Source organism: Ursus maritimus, unplaced genomic scaffold (genome assembly GCF_017311325.1).
Source record: "Ursus maritimus isolate PB19 unplaced genomic scaffold, ASM1731132v1 scaffold_9, whole genome shotgun sequence".
Taxonomy (NCBI): Eukaryota; Metazoa; Chordata; class Mammalia; order Carnivora; family Ursidae; genus Ursus; species Ursus maritimus.
Window position 1 is genome coordinate 80,561,665 of NW_024427107.1, and position 18,139 is coordinate 80,579,803.

Below are 18,139 nucleotides of genomic sequence, written 5' to 3' on the forward strand. Positions count from 1 at the left end.
GAAAGCTAGAGTAACCCTTCCACATGGAAAACAGCCGCCCTGTACGAAGAAGTAAAAAGAGCTTCTCACCAGCGGTAGGTGCCTGCTCGCCGAGAAAGCTGGAGAAACAGATGTGTTAACATTACCTCAGTCCGGACCCTGCTTGGAATTAGCTCCCAAAGGTCTGTTTCCTTTCTCCTGTCAATTCCTCACAAATTTATTGTCTTTTTGTCTAAAAAATATAAAAACTACCTGCCTTGGCCACTTCTTGGAGTCTGTTTCATTACTGGACCTCTGTGCATGAAATAAAACTGGTTTTTTTCCTGCTGTTAATCTGTCTTATGTCAGTTTAATTCCAAACCCAGCTGGAAGAATCTTGGGAGGAGGGAAGGAAATTTCTGCCTCTCCAGCACCAGTAACCACACTGATCTGACCCCTGTAACGTTCCCCATCTTCCCCATCCCATTTAGAAGCGCCACAGCCAGCTGTCCAGCCCCCCACAGCACCCCAAATCTGCCAGCATGCCCGCCCAACTGCGCCACACAGAACAGCATTTCCAGCTCCCACCGATGGCCAACAACTATCCGTTTCCATCCTGGGCCCCTCGGACGTCCCTTTCACGGGAGCAAAATGGACCCTCAGCACAGACCAGGTTTGATCACCTTGTGGTTTCCACTGCCCCTGAGGGAAATCCAGCCCGGCCCCACTCACCCCATCCCTACCACCCTGCCCATGCCTGGCCATTGAGGCCAATTATAGTGTCCCTCCATCCTCCCTGTTGTCTTGTCACCTCCTATCCCAGGGCATGCCGTCCTAGCACCTTTGGCTCCCCGAGTGCTGGGTCCCGGAGCCATGCCTGCCAGGTGTGGGCACTGGGGTGTGCAGCACCTGGGGTACAGGGTACTTTTCGGGGTCTGCCTCTGGTGGGTCCTAACAGCACATTCATGCTTCCAACAGTGGACAGAACCAAACGATCTCACGGTCACGAGGCAGAAAACCCCCAGCCCCAGGTGCTTCCTAACAGCCTGTCTGGGAAAGATGAGTACAGAGGCTGCCCAGCAGGGGGGGCAGATCCCGGCCCTCCATGTCATCACCAACAGAGGCTCTTGCCAAATGGCAGTGAGTCTGGGGGACAAGGGTGGGAGCTGGTCCAGGCATCTGTTCGCGTGAGGTTCAGGACCAACCCAGCACACCCAGGCCGCTTGCCCACCCGCCTCACCTGCCGCTCTCTTCCTTCAGAGCCCCAAAAGTGGCCTGCCGGCTAGCCCTCCCTGAAGGCTCCTGCGCCTTCTCGCTGGCATCCAGCTCGGGCTCCAGGGAGGAGCTGGTGCTGCCCTCACGGCTGACGCTGCTGCCCCTCCCAGGGCTGTTCTCCGCCGAGGCGCGGGGTGACTCCGTGTTCTGCTTGAGGGTCTGCAGCTTGGCCAGGGGGATGATGTCGCAGTCCTGGGGCCGGTGCCACACGGTGCGCTGGGTGCTGGCGTTGTAGTAGTAGAAGCGGGACGTGTTGGGGTCAAACAGCTCCCACCACTGGTTCTCGCTGGTGCGCTTGATGCGGACGCCGGCAGGAGGGTCCCACACACACTCGCCCGTGACCAGGTTGGCATACATGCGCTCTCGGGTGCGCGGCTCGATGATCTCCACCCACTCCAGCCTGAGAAAGAGCAAGAGGAGCGTTAGCAGGGTCAGGGCGCTGGCCTCGGGGAACAAGGGGCTCCTGCAGCCTGGCCCAGGACAAGGAGGCTGGTGGGGAGCAGCAGCTGCCTCCAACCCCAGGCCCACTGCTCACCTGAGAGAACAGGTTCTGCCCATCACGTGGGGTGCCCTGCATCCCCCAGCCGCTGTGCAGGCCACCTGCTTGCGGAGTGGGATGTTTGTAGATCCTCCCACCCAAAGCAAGCCCTTACCCACATCTGCCAGCTCCAAAGGCAAGAAATCCTGTCACTTCTACAATAAAACCAAGCCCAACTGAAGTCCCATCCCTGGTCTTCTCCATGCTCATTACTGCCCAGGAGCTCTCTGGGGAGACTTGGGCCAAGCACCTCTCCACTGGCCTCTACAGCTCCCTGTCCTCAGAGGAACCTGGACACAGCCTGGCTGCATGCGGCCTGCAGGATGCCCTGGCTGCTCTCGGTCTACCTGGCCACCATGAACCACCACTGCCCGTCCATCTGCAGCAGGAGTGGATGCCACCATCTTTACACTGGGCCCAGCTGAGAAGCGGCTTCTAGCCCAGCTGGGATGTGACTTGGTGCTCTGGAGCCATTTCCTCCCTGGGGCTCCCAGAGTGTCCCCCACCTCAAGGACACAGTTTCCATCACACTTAAGTTTGTTTTGTTTTAAAGATTTTATTCATTTATTTTAGAGAGAGATACAGAGAGAGAGCATGAGTCGGGGGAGGGGCAGAGGGAGAGGAAGAATACCAAGCAGGCTCCCTGCTGAGCATGGAACCCAGCGTGGGGCTCCATCTCACGACCCTGAGACCACGACCCAACACCCAACCAACCAAGTAACCCAGGCACCCCCATCCTGCTAAGTTTCTTAATGAAAACTGAAGCTCTTCAGAACAAGGCAATTTTAATGTCGACATGTCTGATATCAGGGTGTGTCTGGCTGACATCTGGCATATTCTTATTCTTCTTCCAAGTTTCCACACAAATAGCAACGCTTTAAAATACCCCAGACTGCTATGCAGTGTAGGGGCTCCGTGTGTGTCGGTCCTTCTGCCGTTCCGGAACCTCTCGATGGGCACGCTCCTCGGCACCGTAGCCCCGCCCTCTGAGACCAGACCAGCTCAAGGCCAGACGCCCCAGTCCCATCACTCACTGTCCACCCCCAGCATCTCGGAGGCTCCGGGGCCTCCTTCAGGGTCAGGAAATGCTTCCGGAAGCCCATGGGGAGGGTCCCTGTCTGTGCCAGCGCCTGGGCACCCAGCACAGTGAGGCCAGGTAGAAGGACACAAAGTGGAGCCTGTCTGCGGGGAAAGCTACTCTGCAGATGAGAACTGTGGGGGCAGAGAGCTGGAGAAGTGGTGGCACGTGGAGCCACAGAGAGTGCAGGGAACGGGGGTGGGGGGCGGGCAGAGAGAGAAGGGAGCAGAGCAGGACCAGATGCAGGACCAGCCCATGGGGCTCCACAGACTCTGAGAAGGGCCTGACGGTGCAGGCAAAGTCTTGAGCAGCAGGGTTTGTGAGAGAAAGGGTGGGGAGGAGTGGGCAGACATCCATCCTGACCGGACCTCGCCTGAGAAGCCAAGGGGAGCCAGGAGCAGGCAGGGAAGGTGGTGAGGCCACAGCGTGGGCCGTTCTGTTTGACACAAGGATAAAGAGCAGCCACCTGGATGCTTGCAGAGCCATCCTGTGGGTGCCAGGCGGTGGGGAGAGTCAGGGGGTTGGGAGGAAGCCAGGTGTCCTAGGACCTCGAGCAGAGCGGCACACGAGCAAGAGGGGCTCCTACCCTAGGTTGCTGCTCCAGGGAAGGAGGAAGCCAGCAGACGGCAGGGTGAGTCCCATCCCATACCCCCCAGGACACAGGGCAACTCTCTTCCCCTCCACTGCGGCCCTCAGACCACACACCGACCTCTCCCAGGGAGGCCAGCAGGGCCTCTGCGACTGCCCTTTCCAGTCTTTAATGGACCTGGGTCACTGGATACTGCGGATCACTCCCTTTCACCTTCAAATTTTAATCTTTGTTTTGAAATGGTCTGAGGTCGTTGAGGCTGCTCTAACGGAACACGGCAGACTGGGCAGTTTACAAACAACAGACGTTTCTCGTTTGCAGTCTGGAAGCTGGATGTGGGAGTTCAAGGTGCCGGCATGCCGGGTTCTGGTGAGAACACTTCCGACTGCAGGCGACGCTCGTCACCGTGCCCTCAGACGGCAAAGAGGGGCAGCGCGCTCTCTCAGGGCATGAATCCCATCATGGGGCTGCCACCCTCAAGACCTAGTCCCCCCAAAGGCCCCGCCTCCAAATACCATCAACATGCATAACACGGGGGACACAGTCCATAACAGAGACAACTTCAGATCCAGAAAAAATTGAAGCCATGGCCTTCTGGACTCCCTATGTTACTGCCCCACAGAACATGCACGGGGATTCGGTCAGGAAGCTGTGCTCGAGCAGGCAGGAGCGTGTGGGCACGGCCACGGCAGCACCCCCACTATCCGCCGCTGCCTCTCTCCTTGTGGTGAGGACCGGCCTCTTGAGAGATGTTTCATGCACCATCCGACGTCTCGCCGGGCTCAGACACGGACGGCCCACCACTCCTGCGCTCCCTCGCCGGAGCCCTGTCCTGCGTGCTCATCCCGTCAGCAGTGGCCGCTGCGGTGGTGGCAGGAGGGCGATACAGTTTCTCCTTCCCACTTTCTCTGTTTTCCAAGTTTTTACAATGTGTTTGCACTCCATGGTGTCTTTTGGTTTTTTGGTAGAAAGTCTTGATTTTAATGTAGTTGAGTTCATACATCTTTTCTCCTGATTTCTCCTCTTTGTACCTTGTTTAAGAAATCTTCCCTACTTCTAGGTCAGAACTATTCTCTTTGAAATTGACTTGTCACAGTTTTATAGCTTTGCCTCCTATTGAAGTTGTTTCTGTATCTGGCCTTTTGTTGACTGTGTGAAATTCCATTTTCCCCACGTGGATACCCGGGCCTCTCAGGACAGTCCACACACAGCACCCTTCCCTCCACGACAGACCCGTGCCTGAGCGTGCTGCCAGCTCTGTGGGTCAGTCTGAACCTGACCAGCACCGTCGTCCTCACCGCCACAGCTGCGTACAACCTGCATTTCCGAGGTCCCCGCTCGGCTTCCTCCTTGGCGTGTCTTGGCTGTTCTCGGCTCTTGCCTTTCCCCACAAACTCTGCTGGTCTGCTGGTCTACCCCAGGGGACCCACACACACGCTCCACCCAAACCACGGAGCGCCCACTCATCTAGATCTTCTTTAAAGGGTGGTACATCTTTTCTCAGATTTATTCCCAGGCTTCATACACACACACTATTGTAAATGGTATATTTATACCTTTCAAAAATAAAACCATGATTTATGACGTATACAGAAAAATGTACAGAATACAGAAATAAGTTTAACGAGCAATTATGATCTAACACTGGTGTAGCCATCGCTCACCAAGAGATAAAACTAGGCAGTGGCGGAGACACACCCACAGCACTGTCTCGGGCTTTAAAACTGCTTCCTTGCCTTTATAGTCTTACCATCTTTGAAGATAACCCTAAACAAATTAATTTAGGTGCGTCTTATCTTTTAATCCTATATTCACCTAATAAAACTAATTTTTTTGTGCGTTTTGTTTCTTTCACTTGCAGCCAAAACTCACTGATGCTGTCTGCCCAAGCTCCCGGCCCACAGTGCTGCAGGGTAAACCTGCAACACGGTGCTCTGTTTTGTTTCTAGTTAGTTTGTTTATGTACGTGTGTATGTATGCATGTAATCTCTACACCCAACAGGGGCTCAAACTCATGACCCCAAGATCCAGACTTTCATGCCCAGCGACAGAGCCAGCTGGGCACCTCGGTCACGTGTGTGATCAATTCTGCTGAGGGACATTTGGGTTGTTTGCCATCGGGACTACTTCTCACAACCCCGCTGTGCACACCCTTACCCACGAGCCCTGGCAGGGGCTGCGGAAGTCTGCAGAGGGGGGGCGCTGCGTCCCAGAAGTACATACCAACTGTCCAGAGGACCCCGACTTGCTCTCCCCCAAGCTGTGCACAGTAATGCTGCTGACTCCTCATTCTGGCCTGTCTGGTAGCGTTCAACTTTTGCATTGTTAACTTCAGAAATAACTTTTTGATTGTTGCTGGTAGATAGAAATAGTTTATTTTGTATATTACTTTTTAAGATTTAAAAAAATTATTTATTGGAGAGAGAAAGACACACACAGAGAGAGGGAGCTCACGAGCAGGGGAAGGGCAGAGGGAGAGGGAGAAGCAGACTCTCCACTGAGCAGGGAGCCCGATGCGAGACTACTCGATCCCAGGACCCTGAGATCACGACCTGAGCTGAACGCAGACGCCTCACTGACTGAGCCCCCCCAAGGCGTCCCATATATTACTTTTATAAGTACTCTTGCTGAATTTTCTTATTAATTCTAACAACTTAGTATGAATTCACCTGTGAATAAACAAGGAAAAGACCTCTCATCGTTTGTGTATGATATAACATAACTGTCTGTAGAAAACACAACGATTTGGCCAATTAACACAGATAACCACCTTTTCTGTGTCCGGCAGTTTTGCCAGATATACATCCAGGTGTGGGCTCACTGTCCATCACTGAAATGCAGGGTCTGGGGGACTCCTGGGTCTGAGGGTAAGCATCTTTAAACAATTCTGGAAAATTTTCCATTTCCATCTTTTCAACACCCTCCCAAGCCCCCTGCCTCCTTCTGGAACCCACACAAGATCTGCCACACACGTCATGGAGCCTGTAATGTCCCCGCTCTGTCTTGCCTGCCGCACACCTGATCACTTCTTCATTTCCTCTTTCCACTTCGTTAATTCTCTCTTCAGCTCTGTTGAACCTGCTGGTTCTTTCCCCAATTCCCACGGTCCTTCTTCAGGGCCTCCTGTTCTCTGCTCACATGTGTAACCTTCTCACAGTTCTTTTTTTTCTTTTTTTAAGATTTTATTTTTTTAAACAATTCATACTTTCTTTTTCTAAGATTTTATTTATTTGTCAGAGAGAGCGCACAAGCAGGGGCAGCAGCAGGCTGAGGGAGAAGCAGGCTGGGAGCCCAATGTGGGACTCGATCCCAGGACCCTGGAATCATGACCTGAGCCAAAGGCAGACACTTAACTGACTGAGCCACCCAGGCGCCCCAAGATTTTATTTTATTTTTTAAGTAATCTCTACACCCAACATAGGGCTTGAACTCACAACCCCGAGATCAAAGCCGCACTCCTACCGACGTCACCGGCCAGGTGCCCTGTCTCGCAGCTCTTTAACACAGATATTCTGTGTCTGATAATTCCAGTGTTGGCATCTTTATGGGCCTCTCTCTGGCGGGTCTCACTCCTGATGCCCTGTTTCCCTATGTGTTTATTCTCTGGGTCCAGCTCATCTGAGGTCCCTCTCTGTGCCTGTGACAGGACTGCTAAGCATTATTGGAAGAAACCCAGCAATGGGGAGGGTGGGCACCACGGTGTGAAGCTCTACAGGGTCCACCCCAGCCCTCACCGTGCTGTCCATGGCACACGGCAAAACGCTCAGAATGCTTTCAGGCCTCACCTCACCCTCTTTCCTCCTCTCCGTAGACATCCCATAAATGGCCTCACAGGGAACCCTGAGGGCGGAGCTCCCCCTCACTTGCGGCTTCCCCTTGAGACCCTCCATGAGCACACGATTCGCCCCTCACCCAATTCCACTCCTGTCACGTTCCCACCCTTTCACACCACAGGAGACTGGCCGGTGCCCCTGCCACAGGCCCGCAGAACTCCAAACCCCTTCCGGGAGTCACTGCTTCTCTGATTGTCACTGCCCTGAGCCTGAGCCCCTGACCATGATGTCCTGAGCACCTGGCGCAGGGACAGGCTGCACATCAGGTGGGTCCTCTCTCTCTGGAAGCCATGCCCTTCCCACCGCCCTCCACCTGCATTCCCACCTCCCTCCACCTGCAGCCAAACTGGGCCACTCTTGGGGGAGGCTATGGGGACTCACCACCCACCACGGGCCAGTCATCCTGCGGGAGGAAGAACACAGTGTCCTGGGGACAAGACAGCATGAGGAAACCAGGCAGGAGAGAACGTGCCAGAAGTGTAAGGACAGGAAGCAGGCCTGACAGCAGTGTGGTCCAGGGTGCAGCCATCCCTGGGGCCCCTTAGGTCACATGTGGCTTCTGACCACAAGCCACTGTGCAAGGCCGGTGCCTGCAAAAGGTGGGGTAAGGGTCCCCTCTTCATCTGCAGGGCTACCCCTCCCAGGACCATCCTCCATGACCATTGCTTTGCTGCTCACATGTCTGGTTCCCAACTGGCCCACAGCACGAAGCGGAACCACACCAACCCTGCTTCCCTACCCAGATGCAAATGCACGGGGCGGCCCTCTTTTCTGCCCTAAGGTATGTCTTGACCTAGCGCTGAACCCCTCTGCCCCCACTCCTTACACCTACTTGGATCACCCAGTTGGCTGCCAGCTGGCCATTCCCCTCCCTGAGGACAGAGCAAGTTCTAAACCTGTGAATTGGGTCATTCTACCTGTGCAGCTCTCGCCAGCTTGAGTCGTCCCAGGAATGGCGTGCACTCTCAGCAGACTCACAGCTCCCCCTCTCAGCTTCCTGATCTGGCTGGGCTCTCCTCACAGGACAGCCAGCTACTTGCACCTCCACCCACAGAGCCCCTTACACAGGGACCTCCTCTCTCCCACCTGGCAAATACCAGGATGCCAATGGATGGCACCCCATACTCAGAGGCCATCACTGATGTGCATGGGCCACAGAATATGAAACGGACCTGTGGAAGCTTCCAAGACAGGCTGGCTGACCAAGGGCTCTCTCTGCCCGAGGCAAGGAGGCAAGTGAAGGGCGGGGGGGCGGAGCCCCAAGAAGCTGCCTGGAGGCGGAGGCCTGGGGGCCAGGGCAGGAGCTGTTGTTGTTGCTCGAGTGAGGAGAGAAGGCACAAGAACGGCTCTGGACAGGGCTGCTTGGGCAGGGCTGACATGATCTCACTCAAGCTGATCTATAGGGAACAAAGATGGAGACTTCCGGAAGGCCAGGCAGGAGTCTGCCCCAAGGTCAAGCTGGGCGTTTCCTGGGGGCTGACACACAGCAAGACGAGAGGGAAGGGGGGCCCGAGAAGCCGGGAGAGGAGCCGGCCCACAGGGGACAGGGCACAGACCCCCCAGGCCGGTGAGACACTGCTGGAGGTGGGAATGGAAGTCGGCCATGTGCTCAGTGCTGGCACTCTCTGCGTGCGGATGACGTGTGGCACCCTTGCCCCCATAGGCAGCTGACACACGGTGGGGGCATCTGCAAGGCCGAGTGTGGTCCCTGCATCCCACCTCCTCACACAGCTGTGCTGCTTTTCCATCCTGGCTCACGGTGTTGGATTTGACCAGAACAAAGTCCAGACACTCCCAAAGGAAGGACTGTTCTGGCACGGAAGCTGAGAAAGCACTGAACTGAACATTCTAAGCCCTAAAGAAGCACTTTCAGGCGAATTTAATAGCTATAATTCTTTCTAAACAAAGAAGAGCATCTGTTCCCTTTTTGGCGCACTCCTGTGTGTGCGTGGGTAGAATCCCTGCTTTTTCAGAAGAAAGTTCTGGTCACCCCTGGGGTACAGCATTGAACCAAGGCCCTTGGGGAGCCAGGGCGCAGAGAATGCACACAGGACGTAGATCCCTGCACAGGGCAAGGAGGAGACACAGCAGAGCTGGGGCTGGGCCTGTGGTCACCTCCCCAACCTAGACCCTCTCCAGGCAGGTTGGGGAGAGGAAACTTTGTGAGGACTGCAGAAAATGCACCTCACCACTGGGGTTACTGCTGTCCATGCACAGCACTGGGACAGAGGGGCTGCACGGTGCAAGGACGCTCCATCACCAGGCACATGATGAGAGACTGCTCCAACTGCCCCTGTGGGGCTTTGCTGCCAGGAGGGGCAGGGACGCTGCAGGTGACAGACTGGCAGCAGTATCTGAGGTGAATTAGTGAAAAGGGGCTGCTTGGTGGCAGAGGCAGAGGGCATGAGATCTGGACTAGGACAACGGTGCAGATACCTGAGGGCGGCGGGCTGGCCTGCAGCCCCCTTGGTGTGCTGGGTGTTGTCTGCACCAAAGCCAACGTGAAGGACCCCTCCAGCCCTCCCCAGTTCTTGGAGAGGTTCACTTGCAGACAATATGTTCAAATAAATATTTCCTGAAAGAACTTAATGATTGTCAAATATGTGCCAGCAATTTACCAGGTGAAAGGGACACAAGAGTGACCAGGCACATTCTCTGCCTTCCAGACTCTTAGAACAAGAGTGCCAGATCCATTCACTGGGGAAAAGACACTCTTTCCAGCAAACAACGCCAGGACAGCTGCACGTCCATATGCAAAAGAAGGAAGCTGGACCCCTACCTCACGCCATATATGAGAGTTAACTCAATACGGATCAAAGGCCTAAATGTAAGAGCTAAAGCTATAAAACTGAGAAGAAAACATAGGGGTACATCTTCATGACCCTGGATTTGGCCATGGCTTCTTAGACTTGACCCTAAAAATATGAGCAACAAAAGGAAAACAGATAAATTGGACTTGATTGAAATTTAAAACTTTTGGTGCTCCTGGGTAGCTCAGTCAGTTGAGTGTCTGCCTTGGCTCAGGGTCATGATCCTGGGATCGATCCCGGGATTGAATCTCTCACTGGGCTCCCTGCTCAGCGGGGAGTCTGCCTCTCCTTCCCCCTCTACCTCTGTGCTCTCTTTCTCTCAAATAAATAACTAAAATCTTAAAAAAAAATTATAAACTTTTGTGCTACAAATAATACCATCAAGAAAGTGAAAAGACAACACAGAATGGGAGAATACATTTGCAAATCATGGATCTGAGCAGGGACTTGTACCTATAATATATAAAGAACTCTTACAAGACAAATAACCAATTAAAAAATGGGCAAAAAATCTGAATAGGCATTTCTCCAAAGAAGAGAACAAAGAGCCAACACACACAAAAAGGTGCTTAACATTATTAGTCATCAGGGAAATGCAAATCAAACCGTGATGAGACTCCACTTCACACCAACTAGGATGGCTATGCTAGTTTTTAAAACCATAACAAGCATCGGAGAGGATATGGAGAAACTGCAACCTTTATATTCTGCTGGTGGGAATGCACTCTAGGAAAGAGTCTGGCAGCTCTTCAGAAGTTCCCAGCATTTCTCTGACCCAAGAGAAACAGAGACATGTCCACACAGAGACCTGTGCACAATGTTCACAGCAGTCTGAGTCACAACAAAGAGTGGAAAGAGCCCAAATGTCCGTCACCCGATAAATGGATAAACATGCAGTATGTGGAAAAAGCCCCGAAACGTGCTACACGCGGATGAACCTTAAAAACATTACCTGAGGAAAAGAAGCCAGTCATAAAAGACCACCTGTTGTGTGATTCTATTTATGTCAAGTGTCCAGAACAGAAAAATCCAGAGAGAGATGGTAGATTAGTGGTTGCCAGGCTGGGGCAGGGGGTGGGGGCAGCTGCTGCTGAAATGGGTTCCTTTATGGAGGGGGGGAATAATGTTCCAGATGCAGACAGAGCTGATAGTTGTACAACCTTGTGAATGTACTAAGAACACTGACTGTACACTGTTTAAGGGTAAATTTTATGTGAATTATATCTCATTTAGAAAAAGGATTGCCGCTTCCGGGGAGCCCAGCAGGTCAGCGTAGGGGCTGCAAAGTGGGGTGCTCCCCAGGGAAGGCAGAGGGGAGACAGCAGGGGTGTGTGAGGAGCTGGGACTTCCTGCAGGGTGGCTGGTGTCAAGGACAGAGCACATCCTCTAGAGTTGGTGCCACCTGGACAAGCACAGAGGCAGGAACGACCTCAGGCTCCAACGTGAGTTGGCCATGGCCTGAGCAGGTACCAGGGCTGCACAACTGCTCAGCCCCTGGTTGTCCCCACTGGCACCTTGCATGCCTGGGTCCCTGGGGCCCCCCTCCAGGCCCCTGGCCCTCCTCGGCATCAGCCCCCACCACAGCGCACACCTGCCCGCCTCAGTGACCCGCTGCCCCTGCTCTGTGCTGCCTTCTTGCCGTGAAGCCTGCAGTTGCAGGGACCTCACGCAATGTCCACCCTTCCGGATTGTTGGCATCTAGCAGAGACCTCACCTGTCCTCAGACTTCGCGTTAACACTCTGTCCTAAACTCCCATCACCCCATCATCTGACTGGCCGCTGCGTTCCCTGAACAATATCCTTTTGTGCCGCTGCTGTCTTGTCATTCTGCTTCCTACAGCTAGCCGGTGTGGTCAGGAAGACTCCAACTCCCAGAGCCCAGCAGGCACCAAACCCATTCTCACTGCTAATGAGTTCATCCACGTAGGCAGCAGTCTAAGAGCAAAGCCATGGGACGGGCTGGGGAAGCCACAGAGTCCCCCAGAAGGAAGTGGCTGAGCCTGCTGTGCCCTCCTGTCCTCTCACTGCCCCATGAGCATCTGCACTCTGCTGGCAGGAGGGCCAGAGGGTGCTGAGCCGCCCCCGGCCCATAAACCCTGCCTGAAGGGAAAACCCCTTTGCTCTCCTTGACCAGGGGCTCCGCTCCGTGTTGTGCCCCAGCTCCTGAACTGGGGCCGGGGCTCGGTCACCCCTCACAGAGGGAACGAGGTGCGTGTGTGGAACTCAGGAGCCATGAGCACCACCTGGGAAGGGGAAGGCAGCAAGCACGCCGCCCTGCCCACATCCAGGAGCTGCTCTGCACACAGCGAGCACTTCTATGTTTCAGGAAACACGAACCTCACACCTACCCAGGCACAAGAGAGGGAATAGCGCAGGCTCCACAACGCACGGGGCTCGTCTGCTCTGCTGGCAGTGCCCTAGGGGCTGGGCAGACACCACTGGACCCGCCATGACGTCCAATCATACTTCCGGACCTGCAGGTTCAGCCTGAGTCTGCTTGGCCACCTGCGTCCCTCACACGGCCTTTCCCTCTAGGCCGTGGTCCAAGGGATCCCCCGGTAAACCGTCTCGTCAAAACCCAGAGCGCCAGGACACCTGCTCCTGTGCGTTCTGAGCCTGCTCAGGGGCATCGGCACTGGCAGCTCCTCTCACACCGTGCCGGAGCCACCAGAAGGTGAGGCTCCAGGTGGACACAACACCGTGGGGAGACTGGTGCGTAAGCCTGGGGTGCTCAGTAGCCATGACCATGGCAGCCGCAGTCCTTCCCTCAGAGCAACAGCAGAGCCCGACACCTCTCACTCCTTGGTGACGATCGGATCCCCAAAGGGAACAGAGAAGAGACTGGACGGATGAGACTCAACCACGACACCACTTCCCGCACCTGGCAGGACCGGCACTCTGAGCACCGAGGACTTTGGGAACGTTAGGACCTTGGGAAGGGGTGGGAGAAAACGGGGACAAGGGACACAGAAGCAAGACAGCTGCAAGAACACGGCCCTGGGAACACATCTGGCAGAGCACTCGATCTTCACAGGTGAACGACGGGCCTCCGCCAGGAGCTGCACACAGAGAAAAGCAGTGAGACAGACTATGCTGGAGTTTAAAATGTCTGCTCATCAAAAACCAACCAAATAGGGGGCACCTGGGTGGCTCAGTCAGTTAAGCGTCTGCCTTTGGCTGAGGTCATGATCCCAGGGTCCTGGGATCCAGCCCCACGTCAGGCTCCCTGCTCTGCGGGGAGCCCGCTTCTCCCTCTGCCGCTCCCCCTGCTTGTGCGCGTGCTCTCTCCCTCAAAAAAACAAACAAACAAAAAAAAACTATATGAAAAAATGTGAGCACGAACTGAGAGAAAATCTTCCACATGTGTAACCCAAACATGACGGCAACTCAGAATGCAAAGGGAAGTCTACAAATCAGAAAGGTTGGGACCTATGATTCGGGGGCGCCTGGGTGACTCAGTTGGTTAAGTGTCTGCCTTCGGCTCAGGTCATGATCTCAGGGTCCTGGGATCGAGACCCACATTGGGCTCCCTGCTCGGCAAGGAGTTTGCTTCTCCCTCTGCCTCTGCCGTTGCCCCTGCTCATGCTCTCTCCCTCTCAAACAAATAAAATCCAAAAAAAAAAAAGACAAATTATTCACAGAAGAAAGGGATGAGAGATTATTCCCAGAGGAAGAAAAGTGAGGAGATAAAAACACACAGACCCCGAGTCTCCCTGGGTGTCAGGTACAGATGCTGAAGCCGCAGACCAGCCACCAGCCAACACGAACACTCTGGGGGAGCAGGCTCGTGGTGCTGGGGCTCGTGGCGCCGGGAGGCATAGAGGACCTGGCATCTCCCCCGCCAGAGAGCAGTGTGGCAGCTGTCATGGCCTTCAGGGCCCTGTGCGTAAGAAGGCAACCCGGGCCCCGGTGGCACGGGCGGCAGAGCTGGCTGCCGTGTGTTCTGCCAGGTGCTGACTGTGCCCCAGGAGGTACGCGAACCGCAGGAAGTCAGCTGTGAGGAGAGCGGGCCAGAAAGCAACAGAGCCGTGCAGCCTCAGTTAAGTCAGAACGTGGCCAGGCCAGGACATGCAGAACGTGTGCTGAGGTCAGCAGGGTCAACAGAAGGGCAGAAGCAGACGCAGTGACTTAAGAAGCCCAGGACAGACACTGCAGGCTAGGGTAAAGGTGCTAGACAACTGCATGGCATCTGGAGCACGAAGAAGGCAGATCTACACTCACCCTACAGAAGAATGAGCTCCTCTACGCACAAGAGCCAAAGTGTACTGGCACCGTGAGAAAACTCTGTCTTTCCCCGCAGCCACAAGGCATGCAACGAGTTTCCAATGGCAACTAAAAATCCAGATGCACCAAAAGATTGATAAAGTGTAAAGTAAAAAAGATTTTGTTTTTTGGGACACATTTGGTGAAAATATTAAATATTTGCAATATAAATTAAAGATAAGGAGCTCATATCCTTCAGATACAAATTTGAGCAAAAAGCCCCCATAAAAGTACTACAGAAAAATGGGAAAAAGATGTCCCACGAATCCTGGCATCAAACATAAAACCCAAGCTGCACTGAGACCCGTGGCCCGTGCCCCAAGCGCCGTCCAAGGGAGGCCGTGGGCAGCTGGGCGCAGCACACAGAGCTCCATGGAGGGCGTGTGGTGGCTGACACCTACAACCCTGTGGTCCCTCGCCTGGACTGACCTGAAGACATACGTCCGACAACACAAAATCACAAAGCACAGGCTTTCTGCTGCAGCCCCCCTCGTAACTGCATGATACTGGAAACTACCACCACGTCCACCACGAGACTGGCTGAGTACCGTGGTGTCCATGCTGCCGAGGAGGGTGGTCTGTACGAGCTGAGGGGACCCTCACAAACACACACAGGAGAGAAGCCAGAAAAGCTACCTGCAAGAGGGTGTGGGACACAGAGATCTGAATGTACCTCATGTTTTGTCTTTTGGAAGCATGTTAATGGTCTACATGTTTAAAAAACAAGTGAAGTCAGTAAGGAAAGGGAGAATGAATGAAACAGATGACCTACTGTATTTCAACGAGCAGCGTAACCCGACAAAGTGGAGAAGGAGCCACGCCAAGTGAGGGCGGGACTAGACTCTGGACTCCCGTTCCTGAGCAGCGTTCACACGACGGGGTGGGGTCCAAAGAAATCCTGAACTTTTTTAAAGCATTATATACGCATTTTTGAAGTGGAAAGGTTGACGCAACTCTGAAACAATATTTGGACATGTTATCAGATGAGCAAATGAGTAAATGTGCAGATGCTCTTGGGAGCAGGGTCTCCCTGATCAAAGAGGGTACGGCTGTGGAGCAGAAGGAAGCGCAGGCCCTCCGGGAGCGGGCTGGAGTTGGAGACAGTGGTGTGAACTCAGCATGTGTAATGGGTCACGTGCATACTCGTGCACCCACTTTCTAGTGTGCTTACACACAATGCCAGAGTCGAGAGCATGCCGAGCCCCCGACAGGCCCTCCAACGCCTGTCTTCCCCGGGGGGTGGGGAACCAGGGCTGCTCAGAGAAACAGCTGGCTCCAAGGGGCGCCGCAGCCCAGGAAATGCCTGGAGCCAGAAGGAAGGAGCGGCCGAGAGTCATGGGTACACAGGGGAAGGAAGCTGGCCGGCCCCACCTGGGACGACACGAGCACCCAAGCAGTGAAGTGCAGGAATTAACTACAAACCATGTAAAGCAGAAAGGAATTTATGGTGCGCACTGAGAAGGAACGAACGCAAGTACGAGCAGGGGGAAGAGGGCTCTCGTTCCCGCAGAGCGCTGTGTGCCGGCTGGCAGGCCTGCAAAGGGTGTTGTCACTGGGAAGTCGGTGCTTCACACGCATCCCAGGAAAGGCCAGATTGTATAAAACAAGCGTAACGCCCAAGCCCGTGAGGAGCCGGTAGGTGGACGCGCTCCTGCAGAGGGGTGACGCTGAGAAGCTAAGACACCACTGTGCAGCATTCTGCTAAGAAATCGTCAAATCCAAACCAAGTTCTCCATTTAAAAATGGCCACTATTAGGGCGCCTGGGTGGCTCAGTGGGTGGAGTATCTGCCTTCAGCTCAGGTCACGATCTCCAAGGCCTTGGGATCGAGTCCCGTGTCGGGCTCCCTGCTCGGCGGGGAGCCTGCTTCTCCCCCTGCCTCTGCTGCTCCCCCTGCTTGTGCTCACACACTCTCTGTGTCAAATAAATAAAATCTTTAAAAAATAATAAATAATAATAAATAAAAATAAAAAAGGGCCACCACTGCCTTAAAGAGTATCAGTGCTGCAAAAGGCAGAGAAAGGGTGGCTGTGGCGAGGAGCCGTGCAGCAGTGGTGGACACGTGCAGGATGGCTGGCAGACGCCACGAAGGCTCACAGGAACCAGCGGCCAAAGCGGGACCCTGAGGCAGAGGAGACGGGAGACTTGCCCCCGCCCAGATTTACTCACAGAGACGTCTCTCCTGGGCAAGCCCCAGGAGACTCGGAGAAACAGCCCTGTGTGAAGGGAAGGAGGGTACACACAGAGGCCACGAGGGTGAGTCAGGGCAAGAGGACGCAAGTGTTCAGGGCGCCGTTTCTGCTCTTGCCAGTTTTCTGTAAATATGGGATTATTTCCAAATAAAGCTAAAAATACGAAAAATAAAAATGATGAACTATGGCAACCTGCCTTGCTGTGGACTGATGCCAAGAGGCAACATGTGGAGTTGGGTCCAGCCATGGGCCCGCAGGGCACCCGAGTCCACCTGCATGAGAAGCCTCTCCCTCTGTGGTGTGTCTGTGGCAGGAAGCAGGGGCCACACCTGGGGATGGGGCTTGCACGGGAGGACGTCAAATTCATAAGCAAGCACAGATCACATCTGAAAGCCGCTAGTCCTGCTGGGTGCATGTGGGACAGCGACTCCCCCCCACCCCACAGCCGACAAAGAAGCTGCCATTCCTTCTCGGAAAGGAAGGAAGCCAGTCCTTGGCTTCTCCTTACCTCGTGCTTGATCCTGGAATCCGGGGCTCTTGCACACCAGCGTCATGGCTCTCACATTCATAATCCCTTGTCTGGGACATTGCAGTCTTTTCCTGAGGACCCAGGTGGACAGAAGTCAGTGGGTCCTTGGGCCTCCCCGTCCAGTGTCAGTCAGGAAGACACCACCCTGTGAGAGAGCAGACATCTCTAAGCATATACATTCGGAAAACATCTTAGTACGGCCCCATGCACTGGTGAGAACAAGGAACGTCCAGGCTCGAGCGCAGTTTCTGTGCTCCCTGTGCCCGGCCCCTGAGCCCTGGCCCATGGACAGCATGCACGCCTCTCACCAGCTAGCCCTGGGCAAGCGGCCCGCCACCTCTCACACACCGTGTCCTCAGCTCTCTAACCAGGCGCTGCTGCGGCAACGGCAAAAGCACACGGTGGGGCCCAGACACGGACACGTTCACAGATAACCGACACATGCATAGGCTCACCTGATCTTGGACAAAAAGTGGACTTTTTTTTTTTTGAAGATTTATTTATTCGACAGAGATAGAGACAGCCAGCGAGAGAGGGAACACAGCAGGGGGAGCGGGAGAGGAAGAAGCAGGCTCCCAGCAGAGGAGCCCGATGCGGGACTCGATCCCAGGACTCCGGGATCACACCCTGAGCCGAAGGCAGACGCCTAACGACTGAGCCCCCCAGGCGCCCCGAGAGTGGACTTTTCAAACATGGTGTCGTGCTGACTAGAAGTACTCATGGGAAAAAATGGCCCCGGACCCCTGCCTCGGCCAGCCCACAGAACTTTGCTCCAGATGAAGACCTAGACGAGTGTCTGAAGAGTAAAACAATTGGGCTCTTAGGAAAAATGCATAAGAAAATGTTTGCAGTTTTACAGGGGTTCAGGTGTCTTAATCAGACATAAAAAAAACACTGACCACAAAGAAAAATTAATAAGCTGATCATAATAAAATTAAGAGCCCCTGAGTAAAAAGGCAAGTCCAGGATGGGAAATACCTGTTAGAGAACAAGCACAAGACCGTACACATGCTGACAAAGGTGACACGGGACTATGCCCAGGACACATACGAAATTCCTGGAAAAAGGCAGAGAA

At 54.4% G+C, this 18,139-nt stretch overlaps 1 protein-coding gene across 2 annotated transcripts in view; it reads right to left on the reverse strand.

Annotated features, from left to right (window-relative positions):
- The window catches only part of ARHGAP39 (Rho GTPase activating protein 39), a 54,738-nt gene extending 37,383 nt beyond the window's left edge, over nt 1-17,355 (reverse strand). For both annotated transcript variants that reach the window (XM_040625879.1, XM_040625878.1), the window contains exons 1-2: nt 17,044-17,355; nt 1,199-1,633 (exon numbers count right to left, since the gene is read on the reverse strand). In XM_040625879.1, coding sequence (XP_040481813.1) covers nt 1,199-1,633; nt 17,044-17,123 — 515 coding nt within the window. In that variant the 5' untranslated portion in view covers nt 17,124-17,355. The remainder of the gene's footprint in view (nt 1-1,198; nt 1,634-17,043) is intronic.
- Between the last annotated feature and the right edge of the window lie 784 nt (nt 17,356-18,139).